Below are 20,802 nucleotides of genomic sequence, written 5' to 3'. Positions count from 1 at the left end.
AGACCATCCAAGAATTACTGTATCACAATTTTAACAAGATCTCCAGGTGATAACTGTTTAAGAAGCACTGTTCTATTCTTCCAAAACTAATGAACCAATAAAGAAATGAGCAAGTGAACTAAACAGAACTTTCTCAAAAGAAGAAATTCAAATGGCCAAAAAACACATGAAAAAATGCTCACCATCTCCAGCAATAAAGGAAATGCAAATTAAAACCACACTAAGATTCCATCTCACCCCTGTTAGAATAGCCATCATTAGCAACACCACCAAAACAGGTGTTGGCAAGGATGCGGGGAAAAAGGAACCCTCTTACACTGTTGGTGGGAATGTAAACTAGTACAACCACTCTGGAAAAAAATTTGGAGGCTACTTAAAAAGCTAAACATTGATCTACCATTTGATCTAGCAATACCACTCTTGGGGATATACCCAAAAGACTGTGACACAGGTTACTCCAGAGGCACCTGCACACCCATGTTTATTGCAGCACTATTCACAATAGCCAGGTTATGGAAACAGCCAAGATGCCCCACCATCGACGAATGGATTAAGAAAATGTGGTATCTATACACAATGGAATTTTATGCAGCCATGAAGAAGAACGAAATGTTATCATTCGCTGGTAAATGGATGGAATTGGAGAACATCATTCTGAGTGAGGTTAGCTGGCCCAAAAGACCAAAAATCGTATGTTCTCCCTCATATGTGGACATTAGATCAAAGGCAAACACAACAATGCGATTGGACTTTGAGTACATGATAAAAGCGAGAGCACACAAGGGAGGGGTGAGGATAGGTAAGACACCTAAAAAACTAGCTAGCATCTGTTGCCCTTAACGCAGAGAAACTAAAGCAGATACCTTAAAAGCAACTGAGGCCAATAGGAAAAGGGGACCAGGAACTAGAGAAAAGGTTAGATCAAAAAGAATTAACCTAGAAGGTAACACACATGCACAGGAAATTAATGTGAGTCAACTCCCTGTATAGCTATCCTTATCTCAACCAGCAAAAACCCTTGTTCCTTCCTATTATTGCTTATACTCTCTCTACAACAAAATTAGAAATAAGGGCAAAATAGTTTCTGCTGGGTATTGAGGGGTTGGGGGGGAGAGGGAGGGGGCGGAGTGGGTGGTAAGGGAGGGGGTGGGGGCAGGGGGGAGAAATGACCCAAGCCTTGTATGCACATATGAATAATAAAACAAAAAAAAAGAAGCACTGTTCTAGAGCAGTGGTAAAAGAAATGTGAGTATGTTGCAGATGCAAATCTCCAGCACCCAACCCCTAGCCTTGTAAATCAGAAATTCTGGAGCCTGACCACAAAAATCAGTACTTTCACTTTCCAGCTGATTCTGATGCACATTGAAGTATCAGAAGCAAAGTAGAATAAATGACTGTTCTTATGCTTGACCACACTTTGCAATTATATGGGTTATTTTAAAACAATACTGATGTGAGAGTCCTATCCTTAGATATTTTGAATTTATCATTCTGGAGTTAGACATGGGAATCAGAAGTTTTAAAAGCTACCCAAATAATTTGGAGCCATTGTTCTAGATAGTTTGAATATGCAAAGGGAGGTGGGTAATCTTCTTTGGCATAGGAAACACAGGATACTTATTAGTATACTCAAGACTAAGAAGTGATAATTCCATCCTCTTCATGATGGAATCCCAAATGCACTGGGGTTTAGTCCTGTCTAAATTAGACGCTGATCAATTCTCCCAAAGATGAGAAGACTGGATCTAGGCCCTAAATGAGGAATGAAATATGTTTCCAAAATGACTTCTCACACAATTCATCAACACTGCTCAAGCACTCCATTTTCCCTGAAATTACTCTTGGTCACACTTCAAAGGCATAGATTTCTCCTGTTTAGTCTTTCCAGTGTACTTCCTGCCATGTGGGTAAATTTGACATCAACTTGAAGCACTTATTTATAATTCCCATTTTTGCCTATTAATATCCACAATTTCTCTAAAATCCTATACACTGGTCATAAAACTACATTAGCTTTTCAAGCATGGGAAATGATCCTTGGCACATATTAAAGAAACAATAAAAGTGATGTCTTCTGCCAAAACCTAAGTAAGAGAGAGCAAGGAGAAGTGCTCTAGTATATTTTTTAATCCAACTCTAACATAATGATATGAATGTGTGTAAGAAAGCTGTACAGACATAATTTAACATGAATATATGTTCTACATTCTGTTTCAGTGTCAAGAAAAACAGAAGTACCAAGTGTATCCTCACTAGATCTTGGCTGGATGCCAGTTTGGTACAACTCTATCTAGGCTGCTTAATAATATATAGATAATACAGATAGATAGATAGAGTGACAGATATGCAAATAAATAACTCAAGCTTCCCATGTCAGATATATAAAATAGGAAAACAGATTAGTTAAAGCCTTTAACGTTATTGTATCATTACAATAAAACAAAAAGTTTTAATTAATACATCAAACATACTGAAGAAAAAATTCTCTCAAGTTCGATGTTTAGCCTGTCATTAGATCACTATAATATAACCATCATAATATTTACTGCCATATTATTTTCCATAATATTTTATAAGTAAATAATAGTCCCTTCTTAATGTTTTTTAAAAGTGTTGTCAGAAGAATATGTAAGTATGATTTAAGGGAATACTTACTGTGTGTTGGGAAATATGAGCAAGGAAACAGAAAGTGGGAATACAATGTAGATTAAGTAAGGAACTCTGGAATTAAACTCCCTGAGTTCTAATCCAGAGTCTATCATTTAAAATATGTGTGAACCTGGGAAAGCTATTTAACTTACCTGTGTCTCAGTTTACTCATCTTCAAAATAGAAAGGATTTCATGATCTGTTTTACAATGTTGTTATAAAGCTTAAATGAATAAAATTTCTAGAAATTTTATTCCCATGCTTAGCATTTAGAATGCACTCAATAAACATCAGCTGCTATTACAGATATTTCCTAAACTCATAGGTTAAAAAAAATAATGCTTTGGAACATAGGTAGCCATTTTTTTTCCAATTGCCATATTGAAAATATACAATCTTTTCTTTATATTTCATGGCAGTGTGCCCTGAAAAATACTAGGCCAGATAAGCATATATTTCTAGTTTATCTCTCATTTGGTTGGTGATTATAAACTAAATACTTAATCAAATCAGCCACACACAGCAAACTCCACTGCCATTAATTAAGATTATGAATAAACCCATGTAAACGCTCAAGCTTTAACTTAAATAGACAAAGGATGACATGATATGGATCTAGTAGAACTGAATTCTACTTACACGACCTTGAACAAATCAATTCACATCTCAGAGACTCAAAATCAGATAAAGTGTTTCAAAGAGATTTTAATAATCTGAAAGTACTTAAAACCCTTTACCCATTTTCTACTACCTGAAGAGACTACCTCTCTTTCATTTTATTCTTAAAACATTTGAATGTATATTTTCTTTTTCCTGCAAAATTATCTTAAATTTATACTGCAGGTCCTAGATGAATACTAAAAACAATGGCTCCCTCTCTTATGATAAATGTACCATTAACATACCTTCAGGAAATAATGTCTCTGTAATTATCACCATGGATATATATTCACATGCCACCTTGAAGATATATGTAATACTGTTTAACAGTGTCTTCTTTTACTATTCCTGCTAGAGTTTACTTTTCCAGACTAAGCATACTCAGTTTTCTTCCTATTTTTATAATAGAAAATTACTTCCATATGTCTCCTTTGAAGAAATTGTCTATCATTCTCAAAACAAAATGCAAGCATGATCCAATCTGCATTAATCCTTCAAGCTGGGTGTTGTCCCACAAAATCATATTCAAATTTAATGGAGGTGTTTTCTGAATTCAGTTTCATTCATTTATTCAATGAATATTGAATATCTAATATGTGCCAAGAACTATTCTAGGTGTTGGAGACACAACACTGTAAATGAGAAGCTCCTTGACCCAGTGCAGTACAAATCTAATTACGCTTTTCAATTTAAATGGTAGCCTGATAATACTATCAATTTTCCTTCAATTTACTATCAAGCAAGGCCTTACACATTACTAAGGGCCTATCATAGGCCAATACAGAAATAAATCAGGCATTATTAATGCCTTCAACAAACCTGTAACCTAAAGTAAATTAGTCACATATACAATAAGTATTTGCAGATGCAACTGCATAATATTTTAATAGATACACAGTTTGCTCAGAAAAAAAAAAAGCAAAACTTCCAGCTAAAGAAATAGGGAAAGAAAAGGTTCCAAAGATTAAAAATTTTAAAAAAGCAGCTGGGTGCAGGGTGCCAGTGGCTCATGTCTGTGGCTCCCCCTCTTATGAGTAAATGCACCATTAACATACCTTCAGGAAATGATCTCCGTTACTCAGGAGGATTACAATTAGAAGCCAGCCAGGGCATATAGTTCACAAGATGCTATCTGGGAAAAACCCATCACAGAAAAGGACTGGTGAAATGGCTCAAGGTGTAGGCCCTGAGTTCAAACCCAGAACCACAAAAAAAAAAAAAAAAAAAAAAAGCAACCTATCTTGCTTTTAGAGGATGAAATAATTAACCTAAGAAACAGCAAAAAAAAAACCACAAAAAAAAAAAAAAAAGCAACCTATCTTGCTTTTAGAGGATGAAATAATTAACCTAAGAAACAGCATTGGCAAGTATGGAATGAGGAAAATTTGTGGTGTGTGTGTAAAATATTTTAGTGGTAGAGAGAGATAGTAACATAAGTTTATTATATAATGGTAAGAATTCTAGAAAAAAATTTCAAGTAACAAAGGAGACTATGAAGCAAAGATTTTTAAATTTAGGTTAGCCAGAAAATGTATTGAGTAGGGTACAAAGAAGAGGAGAGAGTGGGCTATTAGGAGATTTGGAAGAAGAATATTTCAGGAAGAGGAGGAGAGCTTGTTCTGGTGCCTTGAAAAGGGAGCAGGGTTGATATGCTCCCACTAGGAGATTGGTAGAAGAAAGATGAGATAGAACAGGAGGAATGAAGTCAGAAGGCAATAGGTGGGTTTATACAAAACTCTTTTACTCTTGGGCTGTGATGCAAGAAATTCAGCAGAGAAATGAGTTTACCTAACTTATGCCTTAACTGGCCACAGTGTGGAGACCAGACTGTGTAAAAACACTGAAGAGCCCAGCTAGGAAGGTTTTGCAAATGTTCAGAGAAGAGAGGAGGATGGACTAGGTATTGCCAACAAGAAGTGGTTCAAATCTGTACATATTGAAAGCACAATTCACTATTGTTTAAAAGTTCGATGCAAAAATTATCATACTATCTGATCTCACAATTTTGTCCTTTTTATGAAGTGTTTCAAAGGTAAAAACAAAAATTATTGTCACCTGAGAAGCTTTAAAAAAATTTCAGATCTGTTAGGAACACTGGAGATCAATTTTCCCAAACATCTCATTTTACAGAGTAGGAAACCAATAAACAAAAACTTTGTGTATCTTGAAAAGGATCATAAAGCTAATTAAAGAAATAATCTGGGGTGGAAAACAGGTTATATTGATTCACAGCCCGAGCTACTTTGGCTTATAATCACTGATATTTACGAGGCACATACTGTTCCTTTAATGCATTTAGCTACTTTTCACAGACATCGAGTAAGATCCAAAGCTCTTCCAAACTCAGAAATTTTCAGGACTTAGGCAATAGAAAGAAAATGGGGAAAAGGAAACACATCCATTGCTTAACTCCATTGAAGTCTCTCCTCAGAGTGTGCCAGCTAAACGAAACACGTCTGTGGTCCTGTTGTTTGGAATCTTAGAAAATGTCATTGTTGTGCTAGATTGAAGAGTAAATAAGGAAGTCACATTCTAGTAGGAGAAACACAAATGCAACAAGGAACTCTAGTATAATGTGATTTCTGCAGCTGTAAATGAATGTATAAAGCTGAAGTAAAAAGTAGATCAAAGTGAGTGATTAATGCAGGATTTTGTGTGAGTGAAGCAGTTGAGGGAGATGGCTAAATAAAGTTTCTCAAAGACAAAAGGGAAAGGGTTTTTTGAAGGATAAGTTTCTTACCAAGTGTAGAAGATTGATAAAGGCATCTTAAGCTAAAGGAATTAGCACTGACACAAAACTAAGTGGTACAGGCTTATCTATATAATTGTATGTTTGGTTGTATGTTTCCCCAAAGCTATGGTTGATCACATATCTTTCTGGAGTTGAGCCCTAGCTTTCCCCAGGTAATAAAGCAAAATGGAACAAATTCCATGCATTTAAGATACAAGGAAGATGGAGTTCAGTCCCTGTAGGCCTATGCTTTCCCTATTACATTAGGAGTCAGATACCCATAGAACTAGGTATGTCTGTCACAGGACAGAAGTTGCCTTCATTAGCAAATATGAAGCCTCCAAATTCTGGAAGCAGAAGAGAGTTACCAGCTGTATGCAGTTACCACTGCATCAGAACTGGAGGACATGCTTGTCAAAGTGCAGATCGCAGGGCCTTCACTTCAAAGTTTCTGGTGCAAAATGACTGGGGCTTCGCTGTGTGTTTCTAACAACTTCTCAGATGATGTTGAGGATACAGCATAAGGAACTACACATTTTGTGAACCACTGACTTAAAGCATTCTTCAATACCTTCCAACATAAAAACCACCAAACTCTTTCATATAATACTAGTAGCTACTGTGAAGAATTATATTTCTGCTAAAATGACCAGTGACTATGAGCTCTATGCAAACAAGGGCTCTCTCAAGTCTATTGGCGAAAACAACAACAGATAATACTGTGTTCTAACAGAATTTTAAGACTTTTCACAAGTCACCCAATTTAATCCATAGAATAGCCCTGTGATCTAAGTACTATTAATAATCTCACTCAACAAATGAGGGTATAAGGACATGATGAGATTAATTAACCCAAAAGCACAGAATCTCTAGTCTGATACCCTGGATTTAAATACTGGCTCTATCACGTATGTGTGGAACTCTAGATCTTTATACACACCTTGACCTCACCACACAGGAATTTGTAAACTGAAGATTTCCTGTCTAATTGATCTACCATTTGATCCAGCAATACCACTCTTGGGGATATACCCAAAAGACTGTGACACAGGTTACTCCAGAGGCACCTGCACACTCATGTTTATTGCGGCACTATTCACAATAGCCAAGTTATGGAAACAGCCAAGATGCCCCACCATCGACGAATGGATTAAGAAAATGTGGTATCTATACACAATGGAATTTTATGCAGCCATGAAGAAGAACGAAATGTTATCATTCGCTGGTAAATGGATGGAATTGGAGAACATCATTCTGAGTGAGGTTAGCCTGGCCCAAAAGACCAAAAATCATATGTTCTCCCTCATATGTGGACATTAGATCAAAGGCAAACACAACAATGCGATTGGACTTTGAGCACATGATAAAAGCGAGAGCACACAAGGGAGGGGTGAGGATAGGTAAGACACCTAAAAAATTAGCTAGCATCTGTTGCCCTTAATGCAGAGAAACTAAAGCAGATACCTTAAAAGCAACTGAGGCCAATAGGAAAAGGGGACCAGGAACTAGAGAAAAGGTTAGATCAAAAAGAATTAACCTAGAAGGTAACACACACGCACAGGAAATTAATGTGAGTCAACTCCCTGTATAGCTAGCCTTATCTCAACCAGCAAAAACCCTTGTTCCTTCCTATTATTGCTTATACTCTCTCTACAACAAAATTAGAAATAAGGGCAAAATAGTTTCTGCTGGGTATTGGGGGGGGAGAGTGAGGGGGCGGAGTGGGTGGTAAGGGAGGGGGTGGGGGCAGGGGGGAGAAATGACCCAAGCCTTGTATGCACATATGAATAATAAAAGAAAAAAAAGATTTCCTGTCTACTAACAATGTACCTTTCAGAACACATGGTATTTAGAGAAATGAAAGCTGTTGATAATTTTTTCTGAGCATACATTTATTTCTGTACTGAAAGAAAAGTAAAGGCTATTAAAATCTTAAAGATTCTGTTTCTCTTATTCTGTACAAATATAAAATCCAAAAAGTCTTAAATGACTTGTCCAAGGCCTTTCTTCTTCCTTCTTATTCTTCCTGTTCCTCCTCCTTCTTCTTCTTGCTCTTATTCCTTCTTCTTATTCCTTCTCCTTCTTCTTCTTCTTCTTGCTTCCTTCTTCATTTCCTTCTCCTTTTTCCTTTTCCGTCTTCTTCTTCTTCTTGACATAAGATCTCACTATGTAATTCAGGCTGGCCTTAAACTTATAATACTTCTTCCTCAGCCACCCAAGTACTAGGATTACAGGCATATGCCACTATATTTGGTGTGATTCTTAAGATTCTTAACATACTTGTTAAGATTCTTAACCACCACTATATATTCTGCCAATAACATGCTCATAAATAGTAATGAAGCAATTTGGAAAGAGTACAATTTCAAATGACTCATGTTTTGCTTTGCTGACAAGGCAGTTGTGTGGTGGCACAAGTTTTATGGTCAAAAAAGAAATAAAAAATTAAGAAGAAAGTGACAGGCCAAAGTTTTTTTAAAATTTTTCATGAGTTATTCTTTTACAATTTATGTGAAGGGTAAATTATTCAAGGAGATAACTGGCAGCTCTTCTTCAAGCTTTTCACAAATATTATTTGGAGGCACAGTCTTTAAAGAGTCAAAGAAAACATAAATTTATAATAAATACCAGAGCCATCTTCTACATATCAAGTCACAATGCAACATTTTCCCTTCATTAACAAATATAAAATTAGGTAAATGAATTCATAAGATAAGGCTGAAGACTAATTGTGCTTTTGAAAAGATATGGCACTATAGAGTAACAACATTACATGTACCAAAGTGTTGCTCAAGATGATAATAACTTTGCCAAAAAAATCAGCAGGATAACACATGCATTTTGCTTCTTTTCAATCTAACCTATATGTGTGATTTCACACCTACAAATTCATGACATAGTCTTAAAATATAGATGACATAAAAAGAAAATAATATCCCTATAATTAGATATGCTATAGCCCTCATTCTCCAACGAATACTATAATACATGTGCCTGAGCAGGTAAAAGAGATGAACTTCTACATTAGAAAGACCACTTGTTGGAGAGAAAGAATATCTTTATAACTTTTGGCAGTATCTGCTGGTGCTTGTAATTAGAAATACAAAATTCCCTTGATTATTTTCCCCAACTAACCATTTGGATCCCGTTTTTGTTCATGGTTTAGCGATACGAGCTTCTGCTGGCTTTGGCTATGTCTATATACTTGTGACTGGTGGTATCAAAACATTGTATGTTTGGTATTATACAGAAAACATAACCGGATGACTAAATTTTTACATATCCAATTGGATTTCTGAAAATCAGACCCAGACCATTTTGAACTATGAGTTTCTATTGAACTCATAGTGAATGTAATATATTCATGAAATCTTAAGACTACATTTATATTTATTATTGAAAGGAACATAAAATATTAGAAATCTAGAATCAAAGGACCTTGAGAAATAAATCTCATATTAATAATATATTGAATATTGAAAATGAAATAGTACATTAGTACAAAACATGAGAATTTTTCACAATTGTGGAGTAAGCATTTTTTAAAATATAAAGGAGGATAAAAAGCATATTTTAAAGCAGAAAATAGAAAAAGATGATGAAAAAGTTAAAAGACAACAAAATCAGTAAACATGATACATAATACATAACAAAGGGGCAATTTTTTTTACATACAGAATTACTACAAATGAAAAATAGACATTTCATAGAATCAAATATAAATAGACATATCAATACAAAAGTAAGTGTATATGGCTCTTAAGACATAAAACATTTAACTCACAACAAGCAAAATTAAAATTTATATTTTAGGGTAATAACACCCCCCAAAATTTACTAACATTTTGTGTACCAGAACATAAGAAAAGAAACACTCTCCATTTAAATTTATATATGAAGTGATATTAGCTTAGAAAATTTTTAAAGAGCACACACCCTTGACTCAGTACCCATCCTGTAAATACACTAGCACAGAGGAAAAATTAGCTCTGTGCAAGGATATTCTTTATAACGTTGTTTGTATTTTCAAAATATTAGGAGCAATTGAGATATTCATCAATAGCAAATTAGGTATTTAAATAATTCTTTTAAAAAATGTATCAATATGGAAAAACCTTAGAGTATACATTTTAAATCTAAAAAGGTAATTAATGAGAGAAGACAGAGAGAAAAAATACAGTACTTATATGTTGATAAGTACATAAATTATCTGGGAAAATACCAAGAATATAGTCAGGTAGCAGAGGCAGGACAGAAAAGAAAATTGCTTTTGACTGTGTCAATGGATGACAATGTACTCGCCTAGCAAAGGCAAGACCCTGAGTTCAAATCCCACCATTGTTCTGCCAAAAAAAATAGTGGAACAAAGTTGGGTTTAATGACTCCACAGCAAGCAGGAAAGATAACACTGTGGCAGAAGTGCAGTGTCTCAGCAAGAGGGTCAAAGAAGACATGAGGATTCAAGTGCATTCACTGATTTCAGGGAGGGCTCAAAGAACTGTATACTTCCTCTAGGTAAGTTGTTTTTAAAAGGCGAATGTAACTCTATGGTGGGGTATCTTAATAATTATTATGTAGAAGACAAGAAGATCAGAGCAAGGTTAAAACTGTGTTTGATAAAGCAGCAGTGGCTACTCAAAAATCAAGAAGCGAGAAAGATGTGGTCATTTTGTAGTTGGAACAACATCCTTTGTTTTGTCTGTAGTTAAACATGATACCAGCTGGGCACCAACGGCTCACATCTGTAATCCTAGCTACTCAGGAGACAGAGATCAGGAGGATTGTGGTTGAAAGCCAACCTGGGCAAATAATTTGCAAGATCCTATCTCAAAAAACCCCACTACCAAAAAAGGGCTGGTGGTGTGGCTCAAGGTGTAGGCCTGAGTTCAAGCCCCAGTATAGCAAAAAAAATATTCCAAAGTAGCCTTGCCTTCATCTTGATCCATCACCTCACAGTGGCTTTGTCTGACTTTGTACTTTGTGAGCTGTGAAATGTTTATATCCAACAGAACACCAAGGCCTACTGGGAGTGCTAAGCCAACACTTGGCTGTCACATACTGTTTTGTTATTTCTCAGGTATGTACCTTTTTGTGCCTTCACAATTCAACACCATTTACTTGTCTGACCTATTCAGAATAATTTTGCAAGAAATCTCAGGACTGAATTCTGAGACTATTCTGACCTCCTGTTTTTCTCTTCCACACTAAGCCTTTCCCCTCAATTCAGGTGCCTAGACAGCAAGCCCTGGGCTATCTCCAGTTTGTCCACTGCACGAATTTATCAGGCAGTCCACTCCCTAGTTAAAGAGATCTTCATACTTTATGTTCAGAGGAAAAGAAAACAATGTACTTGGTTATAATATCTTCATAATTTTCTTCCCAGAATTTTAACCTCTTCAAACATTTCTTCTATGGAAACTTGTAGAGCAGAATAATTAGTTTTTTTATTTTTATGTAAAATATTCCTATTAATACCCTCTAAATGGTAATTGTCTTTTTGTACCAGTGTTCCAACACAGTTCTGCATTTTTTATCATTACATTTGTACAGATTCTTATCTGTTACTGCCGACAAACCCATTTGCATTTGTATTCAATTACATATAATTAGTCTTTTCTCCATGAACAAAAGAGCAGGTGTCTTTATCAATTCTGTGCAAGATCCATGGTAAAGTTCGTTGGACCTAATGATGCCTAGTGAACCAAACAACACATTTCTGACAGATGCTCATAGTAACAAGATTTTTTATAAAACAATCAACTTCTTTTACTCTCCACCCACACGAAGTAGAGAAAGAAAAGGCATTTTAACAACTTTGAGACTTATAATTTTTCTATTAAAACATGAGCAGAATTTAAATCTCTTCAATATATTTTAGCCCTAATTTTCACCCAGAAAAAGTATGCACAGAAATTGTCTCATTTGAAATTTTTTTTTAATATGTAGGGGGAAGGTCAAAAGAAAGTTCATTAGTTGAAAAAGGTGAAATCTGAACAAAGGGTGTAACTCAGTATATAGTACTGCAACAGTGTTCATTTTCTGGTGTTGATAGTTGCACTGCTGTTATATACACAGCACCATGAGCGGAGGCTGAGTGAAGAACATAAAGGAGCTTGCTACACTAATTTGTAACTTTTCTGAAATCTAAAATGACTTCAAAAGTAAGAACTTAAAAAATATGTGGGTGTGTAGAAGTATTTAGTCAATGAACTAGAAAAACTTTTGTACATTCACAAGGAGACATTCATTCATTCATCTATTCAATTTGTATTGAGTGTTTATCAATATGGCAGACCATTCTAAGTATAAATGAAAGATCAAAACAATGTAATCTCTTCACTTGTAGAATTTATATTCTCCTGGGGAAGAAAGTCCAAACTAAATGAATAAATGCCAAAAATATATGTGTCAAGCGGTCATAAGAGTTATGACTAAAAGTAACGCGGGTGCTATAGTTTGGATCTAGAATGTCCTCCAAAGGCCCATGTGTTAAAAGATTGGCCCAAAACTATGATGCTATAGGGGGTTGGGTTGGCTGAAACCTCTAAGATAGACCTAGTAGGACATTTCTTTCTTTGAAAGTATGGGGACATACTTTCAAGGTGATTGAGGACCCTTCACCTTCCTCCCTTTTTCAAATCCCAGCCATGAGGTGAACAGCCCTCCTCTACCAAGCACTTCTCCATGATGTACTGTGCCACCATGGGCCCAAAGAAACAGGGCTAATCAGTCATCGTCTGAAACTTCCAAAGCTGTGAGCCAAAATAAACCTTCCCCCTTTAAGTTAATTTATCACAAGTACTTGGCTTTCCATTGAAAGCCAAGTAACGCAGTAGGGTATCAAAATAAAGAGTCCAAGGGTGAGATATGTGTCCTTTTTTAAAGGAAAACTTCTTCAACATCTTATGAGAAAGATGGCAGCAGCATTGTCTGTAATTGCCTTAAAATAAAAATGGCAATTACTCCTGCCCCCCTAAAAAAGAATAAATGTTTGGTTCTATTTCAACAATGTAATTTTTTTGATGAATTAAATGAAGCAAGTATATTATCTGTGTAAACCTCACAGCTACAACAGTAAAGATGAAAGTATATAAAAGATATACATGATAATGTTCTCACTTATAAAAAGCTTAAAATATGCAAAACAATATGAGTGGTTTAAGTATACATTTATACAAAGAAATATATTTTAAAAGTCTATGAATATGAGAAAAGCCAAATTCAGGAAAGTTACGTCTAGTAATGAAGAAAAGCACGACTCCATTAGAGAGAACACAGGGCAATTTAAACGTACTGAAATTTTTAATTAACTTTTAAGTGGGTAGTAAGTATCCAGATAAATTTATATTATATTTATACATTGTACATCAATTTTAATAACAATTCATCAAAAAGTATGTATCATAGTTCATCTTAATAAAAAATGTTTTGAATTTATGAGTTCAGATAGATTCTAAAGGCATTTGATAAAATGCATAATCTGCTACCCTCAGTGTGTGTGGTAGGTATGTATCAACAAGTATGCTGACATATTTTAATTACATATGTAAAAAAATATGTATTTGTAGGTGTGGCTGTACACTAGTGCTGAACCCAGCATCAGCAGAGCAGCTACTTTCAATGACTTTTCTAAAAGCAGTCCATGTGCTCCTACGCCTTTCCCATTGTGTCACATACTTGCCAGGTAGCTGGCTGGGTTCAGGTAGCATCAAGTGAAAGGAAGTGAGTATGGTTATTTGCCATAGTTGTGGACTGAATCAATCTTCATCAACTTGTAATTTGTCCCTTTTTAAAATGAGCAGTGTTAACAGAAGATGCTAATAACATTATTGTCTCTGGCCACCTCATTTGGTAAAAATGAAACTGAGATCTCAGGATTAATATGGATGATACAGATAAGCAGTTCCCCGATATGTCCTTTTCTAATGATAGCTTCCCTAAATCAACATTCAAATGACAGTGCTACACAGAGAAAAGGCCATCCTCCTTCTTCAATCCTGAATGGAAAACTTGAATCATTTAAAGAATGCATTCACAAAAATACAAACCCACATACAAAGCACAAGAAGCTAAGTAACAACTTTGCCAAACTCAGGAGCAAGAACCCCGTGATGAAATACTTTATAATAAGATATTTTCTTCCTCATAATTCACATTTTGTAATGTACAATGTTAAGCAAACAAAGAAAATTTAGGAGGGGGAAAATAACAGCATCGTGCCATTTTAAGGATTTTGAATCTTTTCTCAAATCTTAATTTAAAAAATATATCACTATAAAATAACAGACTTGCTAGATTGCCTTATGCAATTTAGTAAGTTGTAGGTTGTTAGTCCAACTCCCAATCAATTAGAATCCCAACCCAATTAGAAAGTTATTTAATCAACATTTCCTGGATGTCCAACACTAAAGATCTAGCAGTGAATATAGACAAATTTTAGAAAATAATATGGCACTCTGAGTAATTTTAGAATACTATGAATTTACCCTTAGTTATTTATATGATTATGAAGAAGCTCAAAGATATGAAAGTTACCATTATTGCCTATGAAGCTTGTATTTGAAATTTTCCCAAAGTGCAAATACATTGTCATAGATTGATGATTGAATTTAGTTATTAAACTTGTCAACTCTAAAGTTTAAGTACTTAAAAACTATTTCTGAGGATATTATTATTAATCTTTTAATATTTGGCAATTTTATTTCAAAAATTGCATGTCAGGGAGCTGGACACAGTGGCTCAAATCTGTAATCCTAGTTACATAGGAGGCAAGAATCAGAACAATTAGAGTTTGAGGCCAGCCAAGGCTAAAAAGTGTTCACAAGATCCCATCTTATTCAATAAAAACTGACTGTGGTGGGACACATCTGTCATCCTAGCTACTCAGGAAACATAAATAGGAGTTCATGGTCCAGCCTGGCACAAGTATAAATGCAAGATCCTATCAAAAAAAAAAACCCAAAACACCTAAGTCCAAGAGCACCTATTTAGCAAGAGCCAGGCCCTGAGTTCAAACTCCAGCACCAGCAAAAGAAATTCTGTCAGATCTAACAATCTTTATTATCATATTTGTTATTATATATACTGTAAAACATCATAATAACATGTAAATATATTTTCTTTAATTTTATCCTTAACCAAAATGAAATAAAACACATGTATGTATGGATTCAATGTTTACTTTAAAATTAATTTTTTGTGTGCCATAAATTATGTTCTGAGAATTATAACTTGTTCATTAAATTTGAATCCAGGATTTAAACAGCATCTTGTGCTGGAAGGTCTCTATTATTCCCAGGAGTACATATTGCCCTGGTGAAAAACACTGTAATGGGAAGAAATTCTTATCTATTGACCAGCTGGAACTCTTTCAAGGCTCGTACCTTCTCATTTAGTACCTAACCTCTCTCCCAAACTGTCTCTTTGCTTTAGGGAATCCATGGCAAGAATGAAAACACACTAGCTCAATAACAGTTAAATACTTCAAATGGTAGCCTGGCTGGGCTTTGGATATAGGATATACTGAGCCACACATTTTATTTGTAATTGGATTGCAAGAAGCTCATGTTCCTTACTGTAGTCGCTGTTTTCGTCCTTGGTCCCGTCAATGGTACCATCTGGATGCATCTGCAGGAAATATCCCTGCTGGCTGAATAACCTTGTCACAATTCCTTTCAGCTGGGGTTCTACAAAACAAAATGAAATAATCATTCAAATTTTTATTCTGTTCATAAAAATGCACACTTGCAAGTTGTTGAGCACATTCTGTAAGAAAACACATAAATGCCAATGGCATAAATATTGAAATTAATATATGGAAGGCAGGCATTTCAGTATCATATCTATAGTTTTTTCCTTCTAGAGGGAGGACCATAGTACTTTGAAGCGGTAAATCAAACTTAAATAAATAAAAACTAATTATGATTAGGAAAATAAGGAGGCATGCTGAAAACTAAGAAAGGGGATGATTTTTTTTCCCCTCCCTCATGCATCTGGTGTCTGGAAGTAAGATGCCACCAAGTTTATGGTCTCATTCCAGAATCACTGTTTAGGCCAAATGCCACTGTAATTCCTCCTGTGCTTCCAGCAGTGATAATCAGGCCTTGGATGACTCTTATTTCTGCTGGATGTCAACTATCCATCAGAAACTCCTGGGTTTTCAAATCCCAATCAAGTTCAGCCAAGAAGAATAACTTGCAAGAGAATCATAGGCCAAAGCAAAACCCTTGTGGCTATGAGATGTCACCAGACAGTATGAGAAAACACAGATTTCACCTTTGCTAAATACTTCACCAGGGAGGAGTCCCAGTACTGCAAGTCATTACTTCATAAAAAGAGAAAATGAAACAGAAAAATCAACTCATACATAAGCATTTTAAACTAGAAATGGTCCTTACTTTTAAGAGTTCTCTGCACACGAAGAGCATCAATTTGGCTTTTGTACACCATATTTAGATTTTTGTACATCAGCTAACATAAATATTTAAAGCTTTCTCATTGGGGTGCTGGCTGCCAACAACAATCTAGTTTCCACAGCATCACCATCTTTCTGTCTCTAGTGTGGGGTGAAAATTATTCCAGTGCATTTATAGTCCTAATTATTTCAGAAAAATGAGAAGAAAAATGCCGCTTCTGTGATATAAGTGAAGCAAAGATGGAAGCCATAAGATTGCTGAAGTAGTAATATGATATCCTCAGAAAGACAACCACTGAATTTATGCTTATGACTTCATCCTTTGCCTATTTATTCAATCAATATTTACCAACAGTTTCTTATTTTTCTGTCAGGCAATATGCTAAGGCACTGTGTATTAAACTAAGCACATTTGTTGATGTTTAGGTATAAAAGAAATTCTAGTTAAGGATTGGGAGTGTTTAACTCTGTAGAAATGGTCCTGCCCACCATAACTTACATCTATGGTTGGGTTTTCATACATATGTCCTAATCACACATATTTTGGGGGATATGGAACAGTGTAACATCATCTCCTTCAAAACACTCCTAAGAACCAAAATAGATGTCAAGAAAATTGTGAATGAGAAAAGAGAACATTGAAAACAAAATTGAACTGGAATTAGCCATTCTGGTTAACAGTATCTTGAATTAAATTCAATTTATTTAATTTGTGGGCTTTGATTTCCTTGTCAATTAAATCTGAAATTTAAATTGAATGGCCCTTAGGTCTCTTCTATGATTCACTTTTATCACATTGGAATCCTCTGCCCTGAGTGGTGACAGGATTTGAGTAACAGATTTGTCTTCAATTTGTTTCTTCGATGAGTCCACATCCTAGGGCTGTGTTACAGAAACAGATATTCTTATCCTCCCTACACACAATTCTGTATCTCTCTGCCATGAGGTGACCTGGCTGACAGTCAGCTTCTGATATGGCACACTCAGCTCTAGATTTGGATTCAGAAGATCCAGCTTATAACCACAGTTCCTTTGGGGTACTAAGCAAGTAATTTAACATCTGAATCTTTTTTGTATCTGCACAATGAAAAAAAATAACCCCTGCCCTAATTGTAATCATTAAGAACTTCAAGTGACTAGAAGACCCCATAAAACTAAATTCTAGCAGGACTAATATTTACAATCCTAGCTACTTGAGAGGTTGAGATAGGAAGATCATAGTTAGGGAAAAGAAGTTCCCTAGCTGGTCTTGAGACCCCATCTCAACCAACAGCTTGATGCAGTGACATATACCTGTCATTCCAAGCTCAGATCAGGAGGGTCACTATTCCAGGCCAGCTGGGCAAAAAAGTTCATGAGATACCATCTCAACAGAAAAAAGTGAAAAAAAAAAAAAAGCTGGGTGTGGTGGCACATGTCTGTTATCCCATGATGACAGGAAGACTAAAGTAGGAAAATCATGGACCTGAGCAAAGAGTGAGATCCTGTCTTCAAAATAACAAGAGAGAAAAGGGTTGGAGGCAGTATAGCATCTGCCTAGCAAACACAAAGCCCTGAATTCAAACCCCAATACCACCAAAAAAAAAAAAAGATAAGCATCTAAATCCTAATTAAGGTTTAATGTCTCAAACCATGAAAACCAAGGAAACAGCACGAGGTAATGAGAGCACTCAGAGAAGACTATGTCTCCTGATTTCTGTTTTAGTAAAATATTGATTGAGCTTATAAAGGTACTGAAGTAAACAGTAGACTAAGAGTAGAGGATACAAAATCATAGGAAGAAAGAAAATGACAGCTACCTCCCAATTCATTTTTATTTCTAATAAGGTTAAGGTCAGTTTAAGAAGCCCCATTGTAGTTGGAAATGAGATTCATGGCAGCTTACTCATTAGGGCCTGCAAATGATTGTTTGTTTTCTTCATGCTCCTCTTTCTACGCCTGTAATTAAACACTTCTTTTGCCATGGTGAAACTATCTCCCTGTTGGGACTCTGGGAATTCGAGCTGGTAACCCTATTCAGCATAATGAGCTTTTATACCAACCCCTCCGCAGAGAGCAGAGCTAGAGCAATCTCCAAATCTGGGTCTTAATTACATGATGATCTAGGTAACCAAACTTCTGCCAGTGTAGAAGTTTCATGGTACCTCACCTTGTACTGAACAATTGCCAGCACCTAGGATGTGCCAGTGAACACTACACAGCCTGCCTGATGGGACAGCACCCCATTCACAACTATGAAGTCCCACCAGTCTTCCCAGGTTCAGCTCAAGATCAGCCCCCTTCCCATAATGACTAGCTAGAATAAATGAGGATCTCTTCTATAATGAGGGGGAAACACATTTTAAAGAAAGACCAAGTCAGGTGGAATCAGGAGCTCACAAAGAAGGATCACTTGAACCCAGGAGTTCAAGACCAGCCTGGGCAACATAGGAATCCCCAATCTCAAATAAATGTAATTGAAAAAAGCTGGTGGCATGGCTCAAGTGGTAGATCTCCTGTCCAGTAAATGTGAAGCCTTGAGTTCAAACCCCAGTACTGAAAAAAAAAATGGGAGACTACTTTATAGCACATCTAGCATCATGGCTACATTCAACAAATACACATTTTATTTGGCAAACTTCTGCCTGGGAACTTAATAGATAAATAAAAAACAGGGAACATCCAGTCTAGCACATGAAAGGTATTCTATGCAACACTAAAGTGGGACAGCTGTTAAATGAGGGAGTGGAGCAGAGTGGTATGATTACCCCAAGGAGCAGGACTAATTCTATTTGGCGATTAGCCAAAGACACCTCACCTATCATGTGAGGACTGAGTAGGATTTTCATAATCCAAAAAAAAAAAAAACAAGAGAGGCAGAAATCCAGACATAAAAAGACATGGTAAACTCTAGGAATTTTACCTAGTCTAGTCCAGATAGGATATAGGACAGAAGTTCTCAAATGCTGACATGTAAGTACCTGTTCTCACCAAATAGTTACAAATCAACAGTGAAATTAATAAAATAGAGTCAATGGAGTAAACTTTGTAAGCTAGTTTTTCAATGTATCTGAATCTCTGATTCTAAGATTATGTTATTCCATTACTTTTTTCTGTGTTTTATGAAATGATGGCTGTATTATTAGATGGTGGGAATGGAGGGGTTGGTTTGTTATCTTTTATGTTCTGAACTCGTGTGGCAAATACTGCTCGCATTTCACTCAAATCTATTTCCTCTTTTTCCTGGGCACCCAGCTAGACCATATGTCCTAGCCTCCCTTGAAATTTGATTTGGCAGATGAAGGAGTGTCATATGGAATGTAAGTGGAAGTGATGTGTGCCATTTTCAGGCCAAGGCTTTTAAAAGCAAACATTCTCCTCCACATTCTCTTTTCCTTAATGCTGACTGGATTAAAATGGCAGAGCCCTAAAGAATATCAGAGCAACAAAACAGAAAAACCCTGGGTTCCTTAACAACAGGTAGAAGAAGAGCAATAGCCAACAGAAATATCTATCTTATCAGTGGAGTGAATAAGAAATAAACTTCAATTTCCTGCATACATTGGCTTCCTTTGAAAGACTACAGTATAGAAAAGAAGAGAGGGAGTAATTTTAGAGTGGGGAAAGCTTATAAGCAAACACTGCCAGGTTATCAATGCCAGGTTATCAATGTTAGCATCAGTAGCATAAATCATGTTGATAGTATGAACCCTTGATATGATAGGATGAGATATCACTTTACCTCTGTGATCTTCTTCAAAAGATCCACAACCTCTGTGTAATTTTAAGAAAAGCACCAAATACCAATTGAAGGATATACAAAATACTTGATGAGTACTCCTCAGAACTGTCAAAGTCACTAAAGAGAAGAAAACAGAAAATGTCACAGACAAGAGGAATCTAAGAAAATGTAACAAATAAATGTAATGTGATATCCTAGAACTCAAGGAGAACACGAGATAAAAATGAAGGGAGCTGGGTGTGGTGTACACATCTATAATCATATCACTTAAGAGGTCAACACAGGAGGATTGTGGGTTTGAGGCCAGGCTGGGATACATAGAGAATCTAGTTTGGCCTGGGCTACATAATGAGGCTCTGTCTCAAAAAACAAGAAGGAAGGAAGGAAGAAGAGAAGAAAGGAAGGAATAAGGGAGAAAGGGAAGAAGGGAAGGAGGGAGGGAGGGCAGGATGAATAAAGTGTGGATTTTACTTAACCATAATGTACCAATATTGATTATGAATTGTGACAAATGTATCATAATAATGTAACATGTTAATAAAGGAAGCTCGGTATAAGACATATGGAAATGCTCTGAATTATCTTAACTTCTCTGTAAATTAAAAAAACATTACAAAATAAAGGGTTA

The 20,802-nt window shown here is 35.8% G+C and overlaps 1 protein-coding gene across 5 annotated transcripts in view; it reads right to left on the bottom strand.

Moving 5' to 3' along the window:
• Window positions 1–20,802, bottom strand: part of Fgf12 (fibroblast growth factor 12) — a 556,448-nt gene that overhangs the window by 193,347 nt on the left and 342,299 nt on the right. For all 5 annotated transcript variants that reach the window (XM_074073517.1, XM_074073519.1, XM_074073516.1 and 2 more), the window contains one exon: window positions 15,615–15,725. In XM_074073517.1, coding sequence (XP_073929618.1) covers window positions 15,615–15,725 — 111 coding nt within the window. The remainder of the gene's footprint in view (window positions 1–15,614; window positions 15,726–20,802) is intronic.

Source organism: Castor canadensis, chromosome 5 (genome assembly GCF_047511655.1).
Source record: "Castor canadensis chromosome 5, mCasCan1.hap1v2, whole genome shotgun sequence".
Classification (NCBI taxonomy): domain Eukaryota; kingdom Metazoa; phylum Chordata; class Mammalia; order Rodentia; family Castoridae; genus Castor; species Castor canadensis.
The sequence above is the reverse complement of the archived record's forward strand: the minus strand, read 5'-3'. Positions and strand labels throughout refer to the sequence as shown.